Below are 19,407 nucleotides of genomic sequence, written 5' to 3' on the forward strand. Positions count from 1 at the left end.
AGTATTGGGATTCCTAGCCAGGGCCACTTTTGTTCCAAGCAAATTCTAGCTGGTGAAGCCGTGGGCAAAACCACAGGGCACGAAAAGAGGAAAACAATTTGCTCTGGTGTCTCTGGAACCGGGACCCAGATGGAGGGGATCTAGACAGGCAGATGCCTCAAATTCTTAACAAACCTGTCTTCTGAGAAGGTGCTCACAGGGTGTTGGAGCAGCCACTGGAGGACCCTCTGCGTAGACTCTTAGAGGGGTTTTCTTCCTTAGTCAGGAAATTGAGGTCATAATTGCAAAGATGGCAGAACAGTGCCTGTTAAATAAGGGACTCTGTTCTGTGAAGCCCTGTCAGCTCTCCATGCCTCTTTTTGCCTCAAGGTAGTAGGTACACCATGAGGCCAGCTGAAGGGCCCCTGATTGGTGTGCCTGTGGCTACCAGCCTGTGACTCCTGAGAGGTGAAGGAGGGCCCCCAGCCACCAGGTCCCCACCAGTCAATCCTGTGGGAGAATGCAGGGAGTGAGCAAGCTCCTGGAACAGGACCGTCGCAGCTCTCCTTCTGTTCCTCGCCCACTCAGTCCTCTGTTCTGTCCCCTTTTCCTACCCTGGGCTCTGGTGTGTCCCAGCACTTGTAGCTGCTGTGTTCCCAGGAGGTGCCTGCACACAGGCCTGGCTCCTGTGCCCTCTTCAAGGGTGCTCCCACATTCTCGTTCCCAATTCTGGTGTGTCTGAGATTCCTCTGGGCATTGTTCAGTCTCAGTGATACTCCTCCACTGGAGGCAGCTGGGGTCCACATATTGTGACTGTCTCTTTTCTAATAAACCATATGCTCATGAAGAGATTAACTCTGCACTCACTTTAAGAGCTTGCAGCCGAGGGGCCAATGCTATATACTGTTTACAGCCCTATAAAAACGTTCCCTGTAAGACTGTACGGACGGCCAATCTGTGGGCAGCAGAGCCAGGCCAAGCATGCCCTGCAGCTCCACACCTCACAGTGACATTGTATGGACATCTCAAGAGCCAGATGGCATTCTTTTGACCTGTTGGCCCACCTAAAACAGGCTGTGCAGTTGAAATGTTCTGGAGAATCCAGCCTGGTGAGTAACACTCCCAAGGAGTGAGGACTGGGATGGCAGACTAGCCTCACATACCTCAGTAGGAAAGAATCTGAGAACCAGAGATAGGAAAAAGATCTTAAAAGTTCATTAGAAAAAGGCATGAAATGAATCCTATCCACGGACTCTAGAGCAGGGAATGCAGGCGGCGCTGTGGGTCATATTTATTAGAGCATGTGTGTGTCTAAGAAGAGGGTTTGAGAATCCAACAAGCGGAGGCCAAGGTGAGGCCAGCTCCTCCGTGTTCACTGACGTACCTTGGCTGACCTGGTGATGGCCCCAATCTCTGAATACAGATCGGAACTGTCTGGGAAGTTTTCCACCACCATGGTGCACACGTGGTGGAGAAGCGACTGCTTGTGCACTGTGTCTTTCACTTCTGGAACCTTCTCGAGGTAGCTTAACTCAAACGCTTTGGCCTGTTTTGTGACATTAAAGATGAGAAAAACAAGTTTTATGTAGGCTCTTAGAATAGCACAGATGGTTAGAATCAATGCGCAGCTGCAGTAGCCAATATTTAGTTTCTGTGTGACTCAGGCTTCTCAGGCCATGCACTACCATCCTTTGCTGATCACACGTGGACCAGACACAGCAGAAATGACCTGGACCTCCAGCCCTTTGCTACCACAGCCCAGAGACAGGTCCCCAGGACTCAGCCCTCAATCAGGGTGCTATGGGACTCCGCCTCAGACACCTGCATAAGTATAACTTCTTTCTCCCCTCCGGCTGCATGCCTACTTCCTGGCCAGAGCCAAATGCAATCTACCAAATTATGCCATGTCCACATACCAATATGCCACAGTGACGTCTACACAATATGATCAGTTGAGTAGAGCAAGTGGATTGGAGAAGGGAGGCAGGAGGGGAGAAGGGAAAGAGAAGTTACTGGGAAATGAGTTTAATCAAATTATGTTAATGTTCATGTGTAAATATGGCATAATAACTCCCCAGCATTATGTGAATTATAATGCACCAATTAAAAAATAAAAAATGACAAGTTAATCATAAAAATCAGAATAGTTGAGAGCAAAGGTCAAGAGAAAAAAGAACAGGGTACATGAAAATTTTTCAAGTCAATTTTGAGAGTAGCCACACTCTGTAAGGAATAGTGCGCTTACTTTTTTAAGCTTTCTTGTGGCAGGGTTCAAGTTCAAGTAAATGGTCTCTAATATTTTGAAGACAAAAACCACTTCTAGATTTCATCAAAAAAGTTACACAAGTTGAGCTGGGGATGTGGCTCAAGCGGTAATGCGCTTGCCTGGCATGCGTGGGGTGCTGGGCTTGATTCTCTGCACCACATAAAAAATAAAGATGTGTCCGCAAAAAACTAAAAAATAAATATTAAAAATTATCTCTCTCAAAAAAAAAGTTACACAAGTTNCTGCCATTCAGCCTGCAAAAACACTCCTACTGACATAGGCCAAGGGAGATTCCTGTGCCTTCCATGCCCTACTCAGGAGGAGTCTCTCCCTTTGCTTCTCCCCGTTGAGGTCTCTTTCCTTCTAGTCTCTTCTCAACTTCTTGTAATCTGCTTAATCTGTAACCTTCCTTTGAGAATATTCCCCCCAGAGACCTGCTGTCATGGTCAATGGCAGTCTGGGTGATAATGATGAGGTGATAGATGACGGGAAATATACTATATTTTTCTGTATTTTCTAAGTTTTCTACAATGAAGATACAGAATCTAAAAAAAAACATTTTAATTATTTTTAATCACTCACCACAAACTCATAAGCAAGTGTCTGAGGCTGGTGCCAGGCAGATACTTTAGAATAACCCTTCATGATCAGTCAGCATGGACACAAGTAACATCAGAGCTAGTGATAATACAACAATGTCATCATCAACTCACCCTGAAAATCCTGCGTCAAGAATGAGATTTCGCTACCTTAATATTCATGACTAAAAAAACATGGGCCATCCTATGTGGTTTTGGCTGCCTCTCTTAATGGAACGCTTACCTTTTCTGTGGTTTCATAATCCATTTTGAACGCCCAGAGGTGGAGCCGAGCAGAAAGCTCACTGATGGAGGACAGCGTGAGGAGGAACTGCTCGGCACTGCCCAAGGGCATTTCAGGATTGGCCAGCTGAGCTTCCTGGATTTTCTGCTTCTCCTCTTCAGTTGGAATCATGGTTAGAATTTTCTGGAAAAAATGGGATGATAGAAAATATTCGCAGTAATGGATCCTACCACACCCCTTTGATGTTTTCAAATTCAATTTTATAATTTTCCAACCAGGTAGTAGAAAGAGTCTGGTATATGTGTCTCAGTCACATATGGGTGTTATATTATCATAACCAAACATACTCTAAGCAAATTGCCCCAAATTTTCTGGATCTTGCACAAGGAGGACATTCTAGGAATAAAAAGGGGGATGAAAGTAAAAGAATTGAAAAAGAAAATTGGAGAACAACTCAGTCTTCCCTAGGAAATATAGCGAAACAGGTCAATAATACATGCTCTATCACTTTTCATGGATTAACTTAAGAACTAAAAAAATGAATCAAAGAACTCAGATTGACTTTTGGTTCATGTGACATTAAATATTTAACTGTTTAAAAACTTAGAAGTGATAATACTTCAATATCAAACTCAAATCTGAAGAAAAATGAAAATGGTATTTATAAACCTATCTACTAATAAACAATGTACTTGTTTATTTTTGTTTCTGAAAAAAAATCAGTTGAGAAAGGTGAAGGCAAAAAGACACCAGAATGATTATGATTCTTCTTAGTTCAAATTTCATATTGATTATATTTTTTTAAAAAATAAAAATTTCCATCTACTCTTACCATTACTATTTAATATTGTACACAGATAATCACAGTGTCATAAAGGTAAAGTCATTTCTATTTGCAGATGACATGATTACATAGAAAATTGTAAGGATCTAAAAGTAAAACGTTATAGCATAATCTTTTAGAAAAAGGAAAAATGGAGAGTATTTGTGACCCATGTGAGGGAAAAATTCTTAGACATGATACCAAAATGAACAGACTGATGAACTGAACTTCATCCATCCAAATTAAAAATTTTTGCTGTCAAAGACACTATTAATAGAGTGGAAAAAACTGTAGTTTATCAAGAAGTTAAACACAGAGGTTACCTTTTAACCCTGCAATTATATTCCTGGGTATTTGCTCTAGAACGAAGACTTAAGTTCACACAAAAACTTGTACGTGAACATTTGTGCTAACTTTATTCATAACTGACACAACCGGGCTCAAGTTAGATATTCTTCAGTAAATGAACAAATTATGGTACATCCCTACAATAGAATAGTACTGGACCATAAAAGGAATAAACTATAGCCAGGAACAAGCAGCACACTCCTAAAATCCCAACTACTCAGGAAGGGGAGGCACGAGGATCACAAGTTCAAGGGCAGCCTCAGCAAATTTAGCCAGACCCTGTCCTAGACGGACACACACATACATATATAGGGTTGGGGATGTAGTTCATTGGTCAGCACCCCTGGGTTCAATTTGGGGATGGAGGGGGCTATGTACATACAATGATGTGGATGACTCAAAGACATCATGCTCAGTGAGAGAAGCCAAACTCAAAGGTTATACACGATATGATTCCATTTACTTGACATTTTCCAAAAGACAAAACCACAGTGATGTATTTGCACCGCTTGTTCCCAGGGGCTGGAGGTGGGAGTAAATATACAATCAGAAGAGCTGTATGGGGAGTTGGGATTGCTTTAAATCCTGCTTGCAGTGGTCACTGCATGAATTTACACATGATTTAAAACTCCTAGAACTGTCCATCCAAAAAAAAGGTCAATTTTATTCTATATTAGCCCCCCAAAATGAAAAACTTAATAACAAAATAAAATGGAACCAGTCCCCAAATACATGGGTGTTTATATTATTGTGCCTCAGGATTTATCTGGGTACGATAGAAGCAGTTTGAGTTTGATGAGACTGTTAACACGCTGGGTGTCCCTATCAAAAGCTAGTGATGTAAAACTACTTCGAAGACGTGTACTCTGAGCCACAGAGTGAGGCTACAGAAGGCGACAAGTGGTGGGCCCTCGGATATGTCCCTTCCAACTTGCTCTTCATTATGACTCCAAATACTGAGGCTATGTGGGTGGAATTTGAGCATCAGGAGAACTACTTAGTTACAGGGCTTCTTGCTCGCTCATTGCCTGGCTCATGGCCCACCGTCCACACAGATGGCATTAAAAAATAAACAATTCCAGTAGATATCGCCTCTTAATCCATGATTTGAACCAAATTAGTTTTCAAAATAAAAACTAAAGTTTGTATTTTAATTTCCTTAATGCTTAAATTGTTTTAGGCATGACAAGCATTCCAAAACAAAAAATTGCCAACACCTTTTATAACCTTCAGAAGGCCTTTTCCTGCAACAATTTGGTTGCTTTGTTCCTTTGAGAAAGTCAAACATTTTTACTTTTGTTTTTCACTCCTCTAATTCAAACCATTTGTTCACTGTTGAAGACTTATGAGGTTGCCATCTGTCATTTTGCTTTGCTTTATTTTGTTACACATCACTGACAATAGGAGTAGCCATAAGACAGTGGAATTGGCAAGTCAAAGCCACCTCCTGTGAGCCCAATGGCCCTTTTTCCATTAGCAAAGGTTAACAAGAAAAGGTTAACATTTTTACTTGCTTTTCTACCACATCAATGGGTTTATTGATGATTTTACAATTACCATTTGGTATTGCAGGTAAACAAACATCAAACAAAACCAAAACCTGAATGTGATAACAGTATTTTCAGCTATCTTCCTGACAATGTCCCTTTAATGCTTCTCAAGATATGACTTTCAAATACAAAAGCAAGTATATTTCAGAGAAAGCAGTGCAAAAATATCCATTTTTAAGAACCCACATAGTACTGGGTTTGACCATTTAATTCTCCTGGAGTAAGACCATAATGAGTCATTATTTTGCTTTGTGATTGTGAACAGAACCCTGGCTAGAATTTTGAGTAAGAATCTACAATGAGGATTTGGGTGATAACAGCAGAAAATTTAGGGCTGAGCTTGGTTTATATACAATTTTCATATTCTCATGAGAAAATGTTCTTTCCATGTACTTATTTTCATGTAGCAACTTAGGGGGGAAAACCTTAAAGCATCTTGATAGTATCACCTTTCATTCTTTTTAAAATTGGTACATTATACTCATACATATCAGTGGAATTTGTTATAGCATATTCATACATGCACATAATTCAATCAATCTCATTCTCTAGTTCCTTCCCTTTCTCTACCCTCCTCTTCCTCCCTCCCCTGGGTCTCCTTGCTCTAATTGGTCTCCCTGTTATTATTTTTAAAATTAGCATTTTAATTGTATACAGAAGCAGGATTCTTCGTGGTGACTACGTTTTGAGGCACATTGGGCAGAAATTATTTCATCAAACTTACAGTTGAAATGACTCGCCTGAGACCAGGCTGGACCAACCAAGACAGAGCTAAAAACCCACCTAATGGCTGTGTGTCCTTTCGTAGCACCAGCTCCATAGTTAATGGAGATTGGAAGTGCAAAATTAACAGCACAGCTGTGTCCAGTGATCAGAGCATCCTGGTTCCCTGGTCCTACTAAGCCAACAATAACTCTCCACGGGCAGGCTCAATTGAGTATGTCCATCACCCAGTTGGCCACCTGGAGACAGGCCTCATATAACACCAACTATTTAGAGAGATTCTGTAGCTTTGCCTAAATGGCTGAAGGAAATGTCTGTTACCAGGATATTGTCAGGCCTCACAACCAAACTGAGCCAAGTCAAACTTCATTTGGGACCATTCAAATGTGCTGCCCTCTAAGTAGACCAACTCTAAAAATTAAAAAAGGGAAAAAAAAATAAAAAGGAGGACTCCTCATACTTCCATTTGTGATAATTTGACATCTTACTTTGGAAAATATCATTATGCTACTTAGAGATGGCCCTAAAATAATTTTCTCAAATTTAATATTCTTCATAAATACTACTTCCTTAATGAAGTTAACTGCTCCCTTAGGTTTGCATCATAAACCCAGATACATACCACTGGTTGCTAAGCAAAGCCACAGGATATCATTTAATACATCCTAATTACATTTAGGTATACAGAACTTTCAAATGGCCCTATTAAGCCATGGTGCCAGGCCACGGTACATGTGTTCAAGAAGCAGACGGTTTGGCGAAAGGCTCTTTGGGCATTAGCTGGAAATCTTATTAGCAAAGATCTGTAAGTCCACAGATGCCATCTCAGTTTCAATTTAATTCTTGAACAACAAACCTACTAAATCAGCTCTGGGTACTGCCCAGCACATGGATCTAGATCTTTCTTATATGCCTTCCTGGTCCCTTGAGATCAATGGCCAGAGATAGAAGATGATGTCAGAGTGCCTGGAGTCTACACTTTCAAGAGTACTTTTTTCCATTGGAGTCTTCCCAGCCATGCTGGGAATTGCTGAGGGATATACACAGTCCCTGGATTCACACAGGAAGTCTTTAGATCAGTGATTCTCAGCCTGGGTGATTCTACTCCCAGGAAACGTAAAACAATGTCTGGAGTCATTTGGGGCTATGGGTCAAGGTTCAGGTAGGCAGATGCTACTGGAATGTAGCAGGTAGAGACCAGAGATGCTGCTAAACATCCTTCAAGGCTCAGGACAGCCCCACAACAAAGACTGTCCAACTCCAAATGGCAATAGTGTTGAGTGTGCGGAAACTTGCTTTAGAGGAAAACTGATCAAAATGTTGTAACTCCAAGTGCTACTGTGACTCAATGAGTTTACTGAGGACTTATGACACAATAAAACCTCAGTGAGGATTTACTGGTATTTTCTGCAGCTGTTTTCTCTCACTTCAAACTATCTGCCCACCAGCTATTCCTGGGTGAAAGGCCATTGGCAGTGCTGTGAGGGGCTCTGGGCTGGCTCCTGTGTGCTTCTCACCCCTTTTCAGATTCCCTCCCATTCTAGGGTCACATAGCCCAGGCCTGAGAGGGACTCCTGGGCCATATGCTTCCAAGCCCTGCACCCTGAACTCAGGCTTCAGGGCTCATATTCTGCACAATCTCCTGTTTCTGTGAGTTTGGCACAGACTGATGCTGGGACTCACTTGGTTCATTTTTAAGGTGAAGCACAGCAGTGTGTACCTATAGGCGCTATAAAACACCTATAGGGTGCCCAGTCCACAGTAAGAAACCCATGAAAGCCAGACTAGTGCTGTGTTTAATTCCTATAGCCATCAGCATCGTTATTACTCTTACATTCCTTAATGGATCAAAAGGGTGCTCAACTTACAATCGCTCAGACAGGGAAAAAGAGTAATTGGTTCATTCTAAAATCTGAGTAATTTATTATCTGAAACTTTCCCAGCCCAGGGAGAGCTGTATTTCAGGAAAAAAACAAAGGCAAAACTCAAATTCTGATGGAATTTCAAGTTTTCCTGATGAGGAGGGGAAGGATCTTTAAAAGGAGAAATTGTCATTTTTTTTTTTTCCTTTCATTGGGCTGGCTCTGGCTGTATGTGAAACCTCTCCATGTATGAACTGAAGCATTTGCAAGCTCTAAAGGACCTTGTAAAGTAAACAGGACGATCTGAGAGCGCCTATAACTTGCTTCTCAAAACCACTTCACACTTGGTTCATCCAAGTTCACAGAATGGTAGGCCACAGCCTTCTTCCTTACCAGTCTGGAGGACCCCAGAGTGAGGATGCCTCACACAGAGGCTGAGCCTGACCATTCTTGCTTGCTGCCTGAACATCTCTGTCTCTGCCTGCTGTATCTAACTCATTCCTTTATCCCCCTACCCTGCTCTGCCTTGTGCCCACCTGGATATTCTGCCTGACTTCAGGGATTAGGGCACAACTTCCTGTCCAGCCAGGAAGGAAATGCATTTTCCCTCTTGTACCTGTTCCAGCTGCTTGAGCCTCATATGCATTCCTAGGGCTTCCATAACAGTGTACCACAAACTAGGTGGCTTGACACAACTAAATTTATTCTCACAGTGCTAGAAGCTAGACGTCCAAAAATCAAGGACTAAGCAGTACTATGCTCTCTCTGAAGCAGAGCTGCTCCTGGCCTCTTTTGCAGTTCTGTTGTTTGCCTGGTATTCCTTGGCTTATGAACACACTGCTCTAATTTCTACCCCCGTCATCACATGTGCATTCTCTCTTCAGATGGCATTCTTCTTTGTGTCTATGTCCCAACAACATCCCTTTTCTTGTAAGGACACCAGTCATCTGATTTAGGGCACATCCTAATCCAGTCTGATCTCACCTTAACTTGATTATATCCCTGAGACCCATTTCCAAGGAAGGCCAGTTGTGTCCTCCAAAACTCATGCTTTCTTCTGGGAGAGCATGAATTCTGGAGGACACAAGTGGACCCCACATAGGCCTCTTAGCAAGTTTTCTTCTGAAAGCCTCTACTTTTCAAAGCACAAAGGCACACAGGGCCCACAGGGTCCAGACTGTGTGCCCATCGCTGCCTCTCAACCCAGGGCTGTGGGCAAGTTTGGCACTGTGACCCAACCCTTCCTCACATTTTTGGCAAAAACTGACTCCCCCTCTTTGGGGTCAGATTTCACTGGTTCCCTCCATGCTCAAATGAGACTGTGCATGAATGAACCCAATCATGGAGAGGCTTTAAAGGAGTCCAGAGCTCCTGGTCAATGGGAGGATGGGTTGGGTGTCACTCAATGTCACAAAGTAATGTTCCTAGAACCTCCCACTTTTGATGAAGTGGCTCCTAAGACTACAACACCCCTATAGGGGACTCTGGGATGGCCATTAGCTCCACCTGTCATTTCATTATTAGAGTAAGAGATTTCACTTGCTACAAACTGGCACCATGGTGAAGATGATGGCCTGGTGGAAGAACATGAACATTGGCACAGCAGGTGAACCATGGCTTCAGCTGGGCCACCTACCAGCCACAGACATGTCACCTAATCTCTCTCCATTTTTGACATTCAGATCAACAAGGGCTACAGCCTCAACTGGTTTAGTTCTTCCAGTTATTTAACAAGACATCTCTCTGTATATCCCAACAAGCGCGAAGACAGAAACGAAGTCCTTTACACAGATGTGATCACATATTGAAAACCTTATCTTTGAAATTGTTTGCTAAACATATTTGATGTAAAATGACATGAAAGAAGAACCTAGCAGCCTCCTAAGGAGGTTCTGACAGTCTATTTCCATTTTGAGATAGGCAGAGCATGTGTGATCAGAGGGAGGTCAGTACAAGAACTGCAGAAGGAGGGTCTTTGAACTTCATAGGCAAATGAGGCTTGCCTCTCTGTGGAGTAAATATGAAAAAAATTATTATTCAGAATCTTCTTGAGGACAGAAAAAACGGCAAGCCAGCCTATGAGGAAAGTCACTTTGGATGAAATAATAAGTACATTTTATGCATGTGATAAATTTCAGAACAGAAACAATGTTTGACAGCTTCTCTTACCTCAATTCCTTCTTTGTTTAAGGCATATTCATCAAAATTCAAAATGGCTATCTTAATCGTTCTTGGAGGGGGCAGGACCGTAAGACCAATATTGATGGCATTGCTCCTCTTGGAATCTAGAACGATGATCTCCTGCCTTTTTCCATCTGCAGCAGTTTTCTTGGTGATAAAACAAGGAAAATCCAAGATTAATGCATCACCATGGGTCCTTTCTGTGTTTCAGTATTAAAAGAAAACTCACCACTTACTCAGAAATGAAAACAAATGGCCCCAATTGCAGCTCAGGCGAGGACTGGCTACTGCTCAGTCCAGAAGAGAGAGATCAAGGATTGGGCTCTGAGACACCGCCAAACTTGGGTCAGCAATGGAACTTTGTGAGTCAGACACATTACAAAATAAAATAGATTTTCCTTCAATTGGGAGAAAATGTGATATTTTGTAAGGAAAAAAAAACTGTTTTTTTTCAACTGTGAGACAGCTATAACCTGTGGTTTTGTTTTTTTTTTCACAGAAGCAGTGAAAACAATAGTAAAATCTTTCAGAGTCCCTTTCCTGTGGGCTGTAAGGTGTCAACTTGTGTCTTGGTTGGCGTGTGCATGGAGAAGTGAGTGCACAGGTTGAGAGGACAGGAACCGCCCCCCCCCCCCCCCAGATCTCTGGCTGCATTGCCTCAGGGTCCGCCTGCCCATTTCAAATGTCCCGTGTCCTTTCTATCAGGTCACCTGTGCCTTTCTTGCCACACTTAGTCATTTGTGCAGCTGCCCACTGGGTGGATGAAGAGGGCCCACTACAGGAGAGAGATGGCAAGCCACGTGCTGATGAAGAAGAAAGAGGTACAGGCAGGCTCAGGCTGGGGAAGAGAACAGGGAACTAGAAGTATCCTGACATCCTCATAGAACCCTGTGCATGGTGTCCCCGCTGGCCTGGGTCCCCCTTGGAGGCAGGCCCTAGGCCCCTCTCATCCCTGTAGGCAGCCCAGGGCTAGCATACAGACTGAATGTCTGCATGCTCCCTCACCCAAAATTTATCTTGAAGCCCTAACTCCCCATGTGAGGGTACTTGGAGGTGGGGCCTTTGGAAGTAATTAGGTTTAGGTGAAGTCACAAGGGTGGGTCCACCTGATTGTTTTCTTATAAGAATACTAATCCTAACAAACAAAAACAGGTAGCTCTCTCCTTATACCAAATGGCAAGAAGGTAGCCATCTGAAAGCCAGGAAGAGAACCTTCAGCAGGAACCAACTTGGCCAGCACCTTGATTTTGGACTTGCCAGCATCCAGAACTATAAGCAATAAATGCTTGTTTTGTCTGTGGCATTTTATTATGGTAGCCCTAGCAAATGAAGGTGTGCGAGGCACTGAGCCAACATGTTTCATGACCCAGAGTTGTGACCACAAACCACAACACTCCCTCCACCCCCAAAACTTTCCCCTTCAATTCTAAGGAACTGTAGGCGACAAGGGAGTTGTTAAGTGAAAGGAGACCTGGCCCAGCACATCTGCTCTTGCCCATGTTTCCTTTGAGGCGCACACAGCTGGGAGGATGAGCATTCTGATGCATGCCCTGAGTAACGGGAAATGAGTAAGCAGGTTCCCCTGAAGGAAGACACACAGCACAGAGACAAAATGTGTTCACTGCAAGGGGGCTCCACTGTGAGGCAGCTACAACTCACTGGGTGGTGGAGTGAGTCACTGGAGCTCCGCCCTAAAGAACACCTGGGATCTATCCTGGGTCCAGAGGATAAGGTAAGGAGATGGGCAGTATCTTTGCCTAGGTTGTTGGGACCTGCCAGGAATGAGGCTGGAGGTTGATGGGGCCATATCCCTAAAGACCTCAGGGGCCTGCCAAGGGACTCTGACTACACTCTACAGCCAGCCCTCGCTGGATGGCTCACGGTGCTTCCTAACCACTCTCACTCTCACCCTTTCCTTTGAAGCAGAAAATGAGGCCTGGGAGCAGCTGAGCCATCTGGCAAGCTGGCCTGAGGCAACACTAGACATGGAAGTCACCAAGGAGAACCAGATTGAAGCCCCCTAAAGTTCTCCTGGGCCCTCCAAACTTAATTGCTCACATTCTATTTTAGATCCTTAAATATGCATTTGGGAATAAACTCAAATTTCTTCATGAAGAAAACAACTGAAGACATCCCAGCTGTTTGGGGGCCTGGTGGCCAGGAGGGGCAATTCCTGCGGGTGTGGTCACTGGCTTTGAACAGGGGCTCCCAGAGACATGTGGCATAGGTGCTTCCCCTTCTGCAAGGCAGGCTTTGTCTTTTATATATTTAGCCAAATAAACCAAAAATTCTGAATTTAGTCTTGAAATCTAATTTAAAATAGTATGTTTTATGTGGAATACTAAGAAGGAATGAGAAAGGTTTTGCAAAATGCAGAATATGGGCAGTGAGGAGGAGATGTTATAACCTGTGATAAAGCACTGGGGTGCCTCCTCTCCAGGCTCTGCAGAGCACCTACTCAGCATCTGTTCTCTCCTGCCTGATCACCACCAGGACTCTCATTTCTTCTTTAGCTGGCAATACGTCCATTTAAAAACAAAAACAAAAACAAAACCCTCTTTGTACCTGAATCTGGCCCTGTGACTTAGTTCTGGTTTTTTGATTTCCTAATTAAAAATGGACAGATCCAACAAGCTAGGCCTTTATCCTTTCTCTTCTTTGTCCCTAGAACGTCTTATGAGCATAAGGAACAAAGTAATGGTCATGCAGCAAGGATAATCTGGGAACTGTCAGTCCTCAGCCTCTCATCCATATTGTCCTTGTCACTCAAGGATCCTGGAGTGATAACTGTGCAAGCCCAGCTAGGCCAGCTGGAGCCTCTGTACAAATGAGGAAAGGATGCTTCCCTCTGGGGAGACACAGCCCCACCATGAACAGCTGCCCACAAATAGTTTGGAAAAGCACCACCACTCAGGTTTCAGCTTCTTCCCTGGTAGCCGATGTCCATTTATGTCAAACACAAAACCTCCATAGTGGCTCTGAAGCTGACATGATCTTGTTCCAATCTCAGTAGCACTCAGTTTACAGAGATGGACATGTCCACACACTCCACTATTAACTACTGAACAAGCTGAGACAACAGGGAGAGCTGTCCCCACAGAGCACATCTACCAGGCATGAAGGAAAGGTAAGAAGGAACACCTGGAATTGAATTATTCAATTTCTGGATTTTAGCAAGAGGTGTTTTAAATGCCACTCTTGATAATTAAAGTAAAGCTCTACTTGGTGTTGCTGAACACCAAGTGTGTCTTCTGTGCATCTTCTGGTCAATTCTGCCCAAGATGAGGGAGCGGGTCAGATGGGACTGTCTCCTCATCTCCTTCCCTCCCATAAGAACCAGAGTCACATCTGCAAGAGCAAGCCAAAGCTCTCTAAGCTTTGGAGCCCATGACCATGTCCAAGGATGATCAGTCATCAGTTCTGATTCATTTTGATTGTCCTTTTGGATCAAGCCCCAGATCTACAATCATGAGCTTCACTATATCCTCCACATGGTCCCACAACAGTGGAAGTACTGCCCACCCTTTTTCCATAAAACCTGCCATGCCTATTCCTCCTCCTCCATACCTGCCACCTCCACCTGAGCCTGACTCCCAGCACTCAGTTTCACACCAGTCCATCATGCCCACTTCCAGACTCTTCTCTCCCCAACCCTCCATTCTACATTTACCAAGTCTTTCTCAGATACCCTTTTCCTTATTGTATATTTCTTTGGTCAGAAAGTGGTGATTGTCCATAGTTTACATACAATTGGAAAATTAGGAAATTGGTCAAAGAAAGAAAGGGGATATAAAACAGGAGTCAGAGAAGGCAGAGTGGTCCTAGTGAAGACACACAAATATCCCTCTCTGAAGGCATCTAGGAGGTGGTGGTGAAATGTGATGAGGAAGAGGTAACGGGTTGGAATGAAGTGGCAAGGTTTCTAGGCAGAAAAGTCATTTTACGTTTGATAGATGATACACATCCCAAAACAAGACCCAAACAAGGAAATGAAACTCCAAACTTCTTGAAATATCATTACAGGGCAAAGGCTACAGCAAGAAAGTGATGAAATTTTCTTGAAAGTAATAAAAGACGAATAGGATAAATGAGAAACATGTTCCTAGATAGGAAAGTCAATTTTGTAAGTATAATTAGGTCTCTCTGATCTAATATATTTAAAATAATTCTATTAAAATTCCAGAAGATTTGTTTTTGGAATTACAAAAATTGTAAGTTTAATATTTTAAAAAGTCAAAAATATTCTTAAAAAGGAGAGTTACATGTAATATCTACTCCGCCATCAAAGCTTAACAAAACTGACAAAATGTGTAGCACAGACCCTTGAATAGCTGGAATGACAGAAGAGAACAGAATGACAGGGTAGAAGAACTCATAATGGCCCAGGGGATTTCAACAAAGACACTAAGATTAGCGACCCAGAATCTACCATGAGAGGGATTCCTAATATGGGACCAAAAAAGTCTAACAGAATAATATGGCGAGTGAACACTAACAGAGTAGACCCACTGACATCTTCCTCTTCGGGTAGGCAAAAGGCCAGGGGAAAGCAGGAACACAGGCTGGTGTGGGAATAGCCAAGGGCCGGAATGGCTGGGGTGTACCATTCCTCAGAGCACCCTCTTGCTGCCTGGGGTACCTCTCCATCCCTACCAACTGCAACCTGAAGACATTTCAGACAATTCTTTCATGAAAAGTCAACCACCAAACCTCTGCCGCCTTCTTTAAGTTCCAAGAACAGGGAGAAAAGGTCGTTGGAAGGAGGCATCAGTGGGGATGGGTGGATACTCAAACAGGAACAATTATCTCCAGGGTGGATCAGCAAAAGGGTCCATGGAAGCAGTGTGGGGAACACCACTGAGGGGCTATCTCTGAACATGTTACTTTCCCAAATATGTCCAGAAGAACTCAAGAGAGAAGAACTCCTTACTGCTTTAAGGAGGGAAGAGGTATGCTGGGAAAAAGTCCGGCTCTGATTTAGTACCAGAAAACCCAGTTAAGCAGCGCTCCTCCCACAAAGCTGCAACCCACCAGGGAGCCTCCAGCACACCCCAGTAGCCCCTTCTATTCCAGAGCAGAACATTCTTGGGAGAAATGCTTGGGGCTTGGAGGCCATGTAGGGATTTTGTTTTTGTTTTTGACTTGGCCAAGAACACTGTAGGGAGAGGGGGCAGGGAGACAGAGAATTACCCTCTGTGCCCAGAGGAGCAGAAAACTCTTAGAAGGGACAGGAAGGAGGTTATGGAGGCAACTTGGCTCCTTTCTCTCAAGCTGCCTGTGGGTGGGGGTAGGGGGTGTCAGGGTACAGTTTTCAGGAAGACAGGGGTGAGTCCCTTCAGAATGAGACTTCAGATGGGAAGCACCTGAGGCTAAGAGACTCACAGGACTTCTGTCATACAGAGGAGGGAGCCAACCTAAGTGGTAATTGCTAAATGCCAAGACTTAACAGAAGGAAGGCCTGTGGCTATTTCTGCAGCCTCAGATTTACCTGGCAGTGAGCTACTTGTGTAGAGATCCCCTCTCTAGAACCAGCAGCCCCAAGAACAGGACCTTGCAAGTTCAGCCTCTCCTAGAGGCCAAAAGTCACATTGGGTGATAGGAATATTTGCTAAAATAGTAAGCCAGTTACAGGGGTTCCTCTGAAATAAGCCACAGAGTCAAGACCCCGCCCAGAGGGCTGGCTGGCTTAACACTAATGCTTGATACACACAGGATGACAAAATGCCTCACAGAAAGGAGATATGGAAGTCAGATTTCTGGATAAAACAAGTTATTGCCTCCAAGAATGAATATTTTTAGAACCTGTAAATGAGGACCCAAACCTGATCCTCAGTGGTTGTTGGGGGAAGGGCAACCACCACACAAGAATGACCACAACTTGATTTGGATCAGCATCCTAGAGAGAAGAAAAGACCTTAACTTTCCCTCAGGAGTTATGCAAGTTTGGGGAAAGAGAAGCATGAGGATTCAGGCCGCAGATTTTAAAAAGGTGGAGAGGCAAATTTAAATAGTACACAGTAACCATTAAGCCTCAAGTTCCTGGAAATACCAACACAATTAATCACCCCCTTTGAATTTTTAAGTGGTAATTTCACTAGGAATCGAAGGTATAGTATTTAAAAAGAAAACATTCAACACATAGAACATGTCATCCCAGGAGGTCCTGAGCTTGAAAATAGAAACGAGGCTAAGGACATGGTTTATTTAGAGAACCCTGAGTCTTGGAGAATACTGCAAAGTCCTAGAACGCTTCCATGAAAGGCAACCCAGCTCTGAGCACACTTCTCAACATCTCTGTTGGAGACCCCAGGTCTGGTCTGGCTCCAAAGCTCTAGAAATGGTGAATCATTCCTCCTCGCTCCCTGACCACTGCCAAAGAGTGATGTCACAGGACCTTTTCCAAACTGTCCATTGAGAAAGGGGCAGTTACAAGGATGCAATAATATAGATGTCTCCAGGATGAGACAGCTATGGAATTTTCCTTGCAATAAGGGAGATGGTGAGATACACAGCAAAAGTGTAAGGCACAAAAATAATAAATAACAGTCTCAAAAAAAAAAAAAAACTGAAAAGCCTTTACTTAGGCATAAAATTTTCACCAGAATAGGCTTGCCTTCCTGTTAAGGGAAAAAAATACTAACGTCCAGTATTTGCCCTTTGGGTCTCTGGTAGCAAAGGCCAGTGATTAAACAGACATTCTGTGGTCATGTATCTATTACCCTAACCAGGAAACATACATGAGGACCTGTGCTGGCACAACAGGCATAGAAGTTGTCTCTCGAATTTCCAGGTAGAATTCAGGTTGTCTGAGGTTGATGTTAAGTAAAATAATATATTCCCTTATGCCCTGACCTTGAATATAGTATAGGGAGGTTTTCATCTCAGGAAAATAGATGAGGAGCCTCACTGTGGGAGGTGGTGATAGGGAGGCAATGCCCTTTTGGTGCCTCATTTGTCACTTTAAATCATCAAGTCACAACCTTGGTTGTACTCAAAAGTCCCTGAGGTGCTTTATAAACAGCCCAGGCCGGGCTTATCCTCCAATCAATCAAATCACTACCCCCAAATTTGCTTTAAAAGTCACCGTTAGTAGTTTCTGATGTATTCTGAAATTTAGGGGTAAATGAAGTTAAACTAATCTCCAAATAAATCCAGGAGCCCCCCCACCCCCATGAAAACCTAGTGAGCCCAAGAAAGCAAGATACCATCAGGCCCCCAAAGGGAAACTAAGTCCTCGTCTTTCTGGTCTCCTGTTCTATTCCTTTCCTTTCTCGGTCTGCTGATAACTTGTCCCTGATGAGGCACAAGAGCTGGGAGGCCACCTCTTGGGGATCCTCATGTCAAACCCATAAGCTTTGCAGGAGCTTTTCACCCTGACATCTTTCCAGGGGTTCATTTAATCTCCTATGTGATTCGCCACATTTCAGACCAGCAGAAATACAACATGCAGTTTAGCACAAGATTTCTGCCGTTCTCCACAAAACACAACCAAAGTCATCTTACTACAAAGCTGTATATATTTCCTGCTGAGAAAAGGGGATCCTGTTTCAGAAACTATTTTGAAAGGAAACCAAAAAGCACATCTTTTTGCCCTTTTCATGCTCATTAAATGGTCACTCCAGCTTTGGCTCTGGCTTGTGACTGTTTGGGGGTGACTTGGATGGTCACAGCCATGCCTTATAACTAGGGTCTGGTGTTAGTTTTCCAATGGAAACTAAAACCCATTTCCTTTGTTTTCTGCTGTCTTGTGAAGTCTATTTCATTTTGGTTTCAGTCTATTGTATTTAATGAAAAACTTCTCATGAGCCAGAATTCGGAAGTGGCTATTTACAGCTGTTTTTTATGAAAATCAATGATTAGAAACAGAAGTGAAATCGGTTATGTCTGAATTGAGACCATACACAAAATGGATACACCTCTCCAAAGTGATGTGTTTTAGTCCTAATTTGAATATTTTTTGGTCACCTTTTAAAATAAGCTCCTGCTCACATTTTCTTTTCCAAAAACAACAACAAAAACCCAAAGGTACAGGCTCCTGTGTCTCATTGTAGAATCAATTTGGTAAACTTAATATACTTGTTCCTCAGTATCCATGGGAGATTGGTGACAAAACCATTCAAGGACACCATAATCCTCAGGCTCAGGTCTGCTATATAAAGTAGCACAGTATCTGCATATAACCTGTACACACCTTCCCATATACTTTTATCTCTAGGTTACTTATATTACCTAATACAACATAAATGCTATGTACATACATAGTTGTTAAACTATCGTTCAGAGAACAATGACAAGAAAGTCTGTACATGCTCAGTACAGACAAAAGTTTTTGAATATTTTCCCTTGGATATGGAGGGATGATTGTATATTACTTTCCTCTTATGTCCACACTGGACAAAAACTAGGCAAACATTTATCCATCGGCTAGTCATTACAGTATTTTAAGAGATAACTACATAGTTCAGGTAAAAATGAAACCTCCAGGTACAGAGAGGACAGAAACCCCAATCTTATCATCAACCAATCTAGCCACATGGAACCAAGCACAGGAGGGAGCAGGTGAATCACTCATTTTGGGTCTTCTCAGGGCAACTTAGTCTTACTATTTCCATTGTAAAAGAAAGTAAGTTAGAAGTGCCTATGCTGCCAAACCATTACTCTTTTTCATTCTTCTCAACCCTGAGTCAAGGGATAGCCTCTCGCCAGCAAACTCCAAGGGTGATGAGCACAACCTGCAGAAAGAGCACACAAAGAGGAGGGGAGGGGGGGGAGGAGAGGAGGGGGGGAGGAGAGGAGGGGGAGGAGGAGGAGAGGGAGGGGGAGGAGGAGGGAGGAAGGGAGGAGGAGGGAGGA

The 19,407-nt window shown here is 43.3% G+C and overlaps 1 protein-coding gene across 1 annotated transcript in view; it reads right to left on the reverse strand.

Moving 5' to 3' along the window:
• The window catches only part of Fhod3 (formin homology 2 domain containing 3), a 389,221-nt gene that overhangs the window by 32,029 nt on the left and 337,785 nt on the right, over nt 1–19,407 (reverse strand). Inside the window, exons 21-23 of the mRNA XM_048806588.1 lie at nt 10,543–10,701; nt 3,068–3,250; nt 1,364–1,525 (exon numbers count right to left, since the gene is read on the reverse strand). Coding sequence (XP_048662545.1) covers nt 1,364–1,525; nt 3,068–3,250; nt 10,543–10,701 — 504 coding nt within the window. The remainder of the gene's footprint in view (nt 1–1,363; nt 1,526–3,067; nt 3,251–10,542; nt 10,702–19,407) is intronic.

This window comes from Marmota marmota, unplaced genomic scaffold (genome assembly GCF_001458135.2).
Source record: "Marmota marmota marmota unplaced genomic scaffold, marMar, whole genome shotgun sequence".
Classification (NCBI taxonomy): Eukaryota; Metazoa; Chordata; class Mammalia; order Rodentia; family Sciuridae; genus Marmota; species Marmota marmota.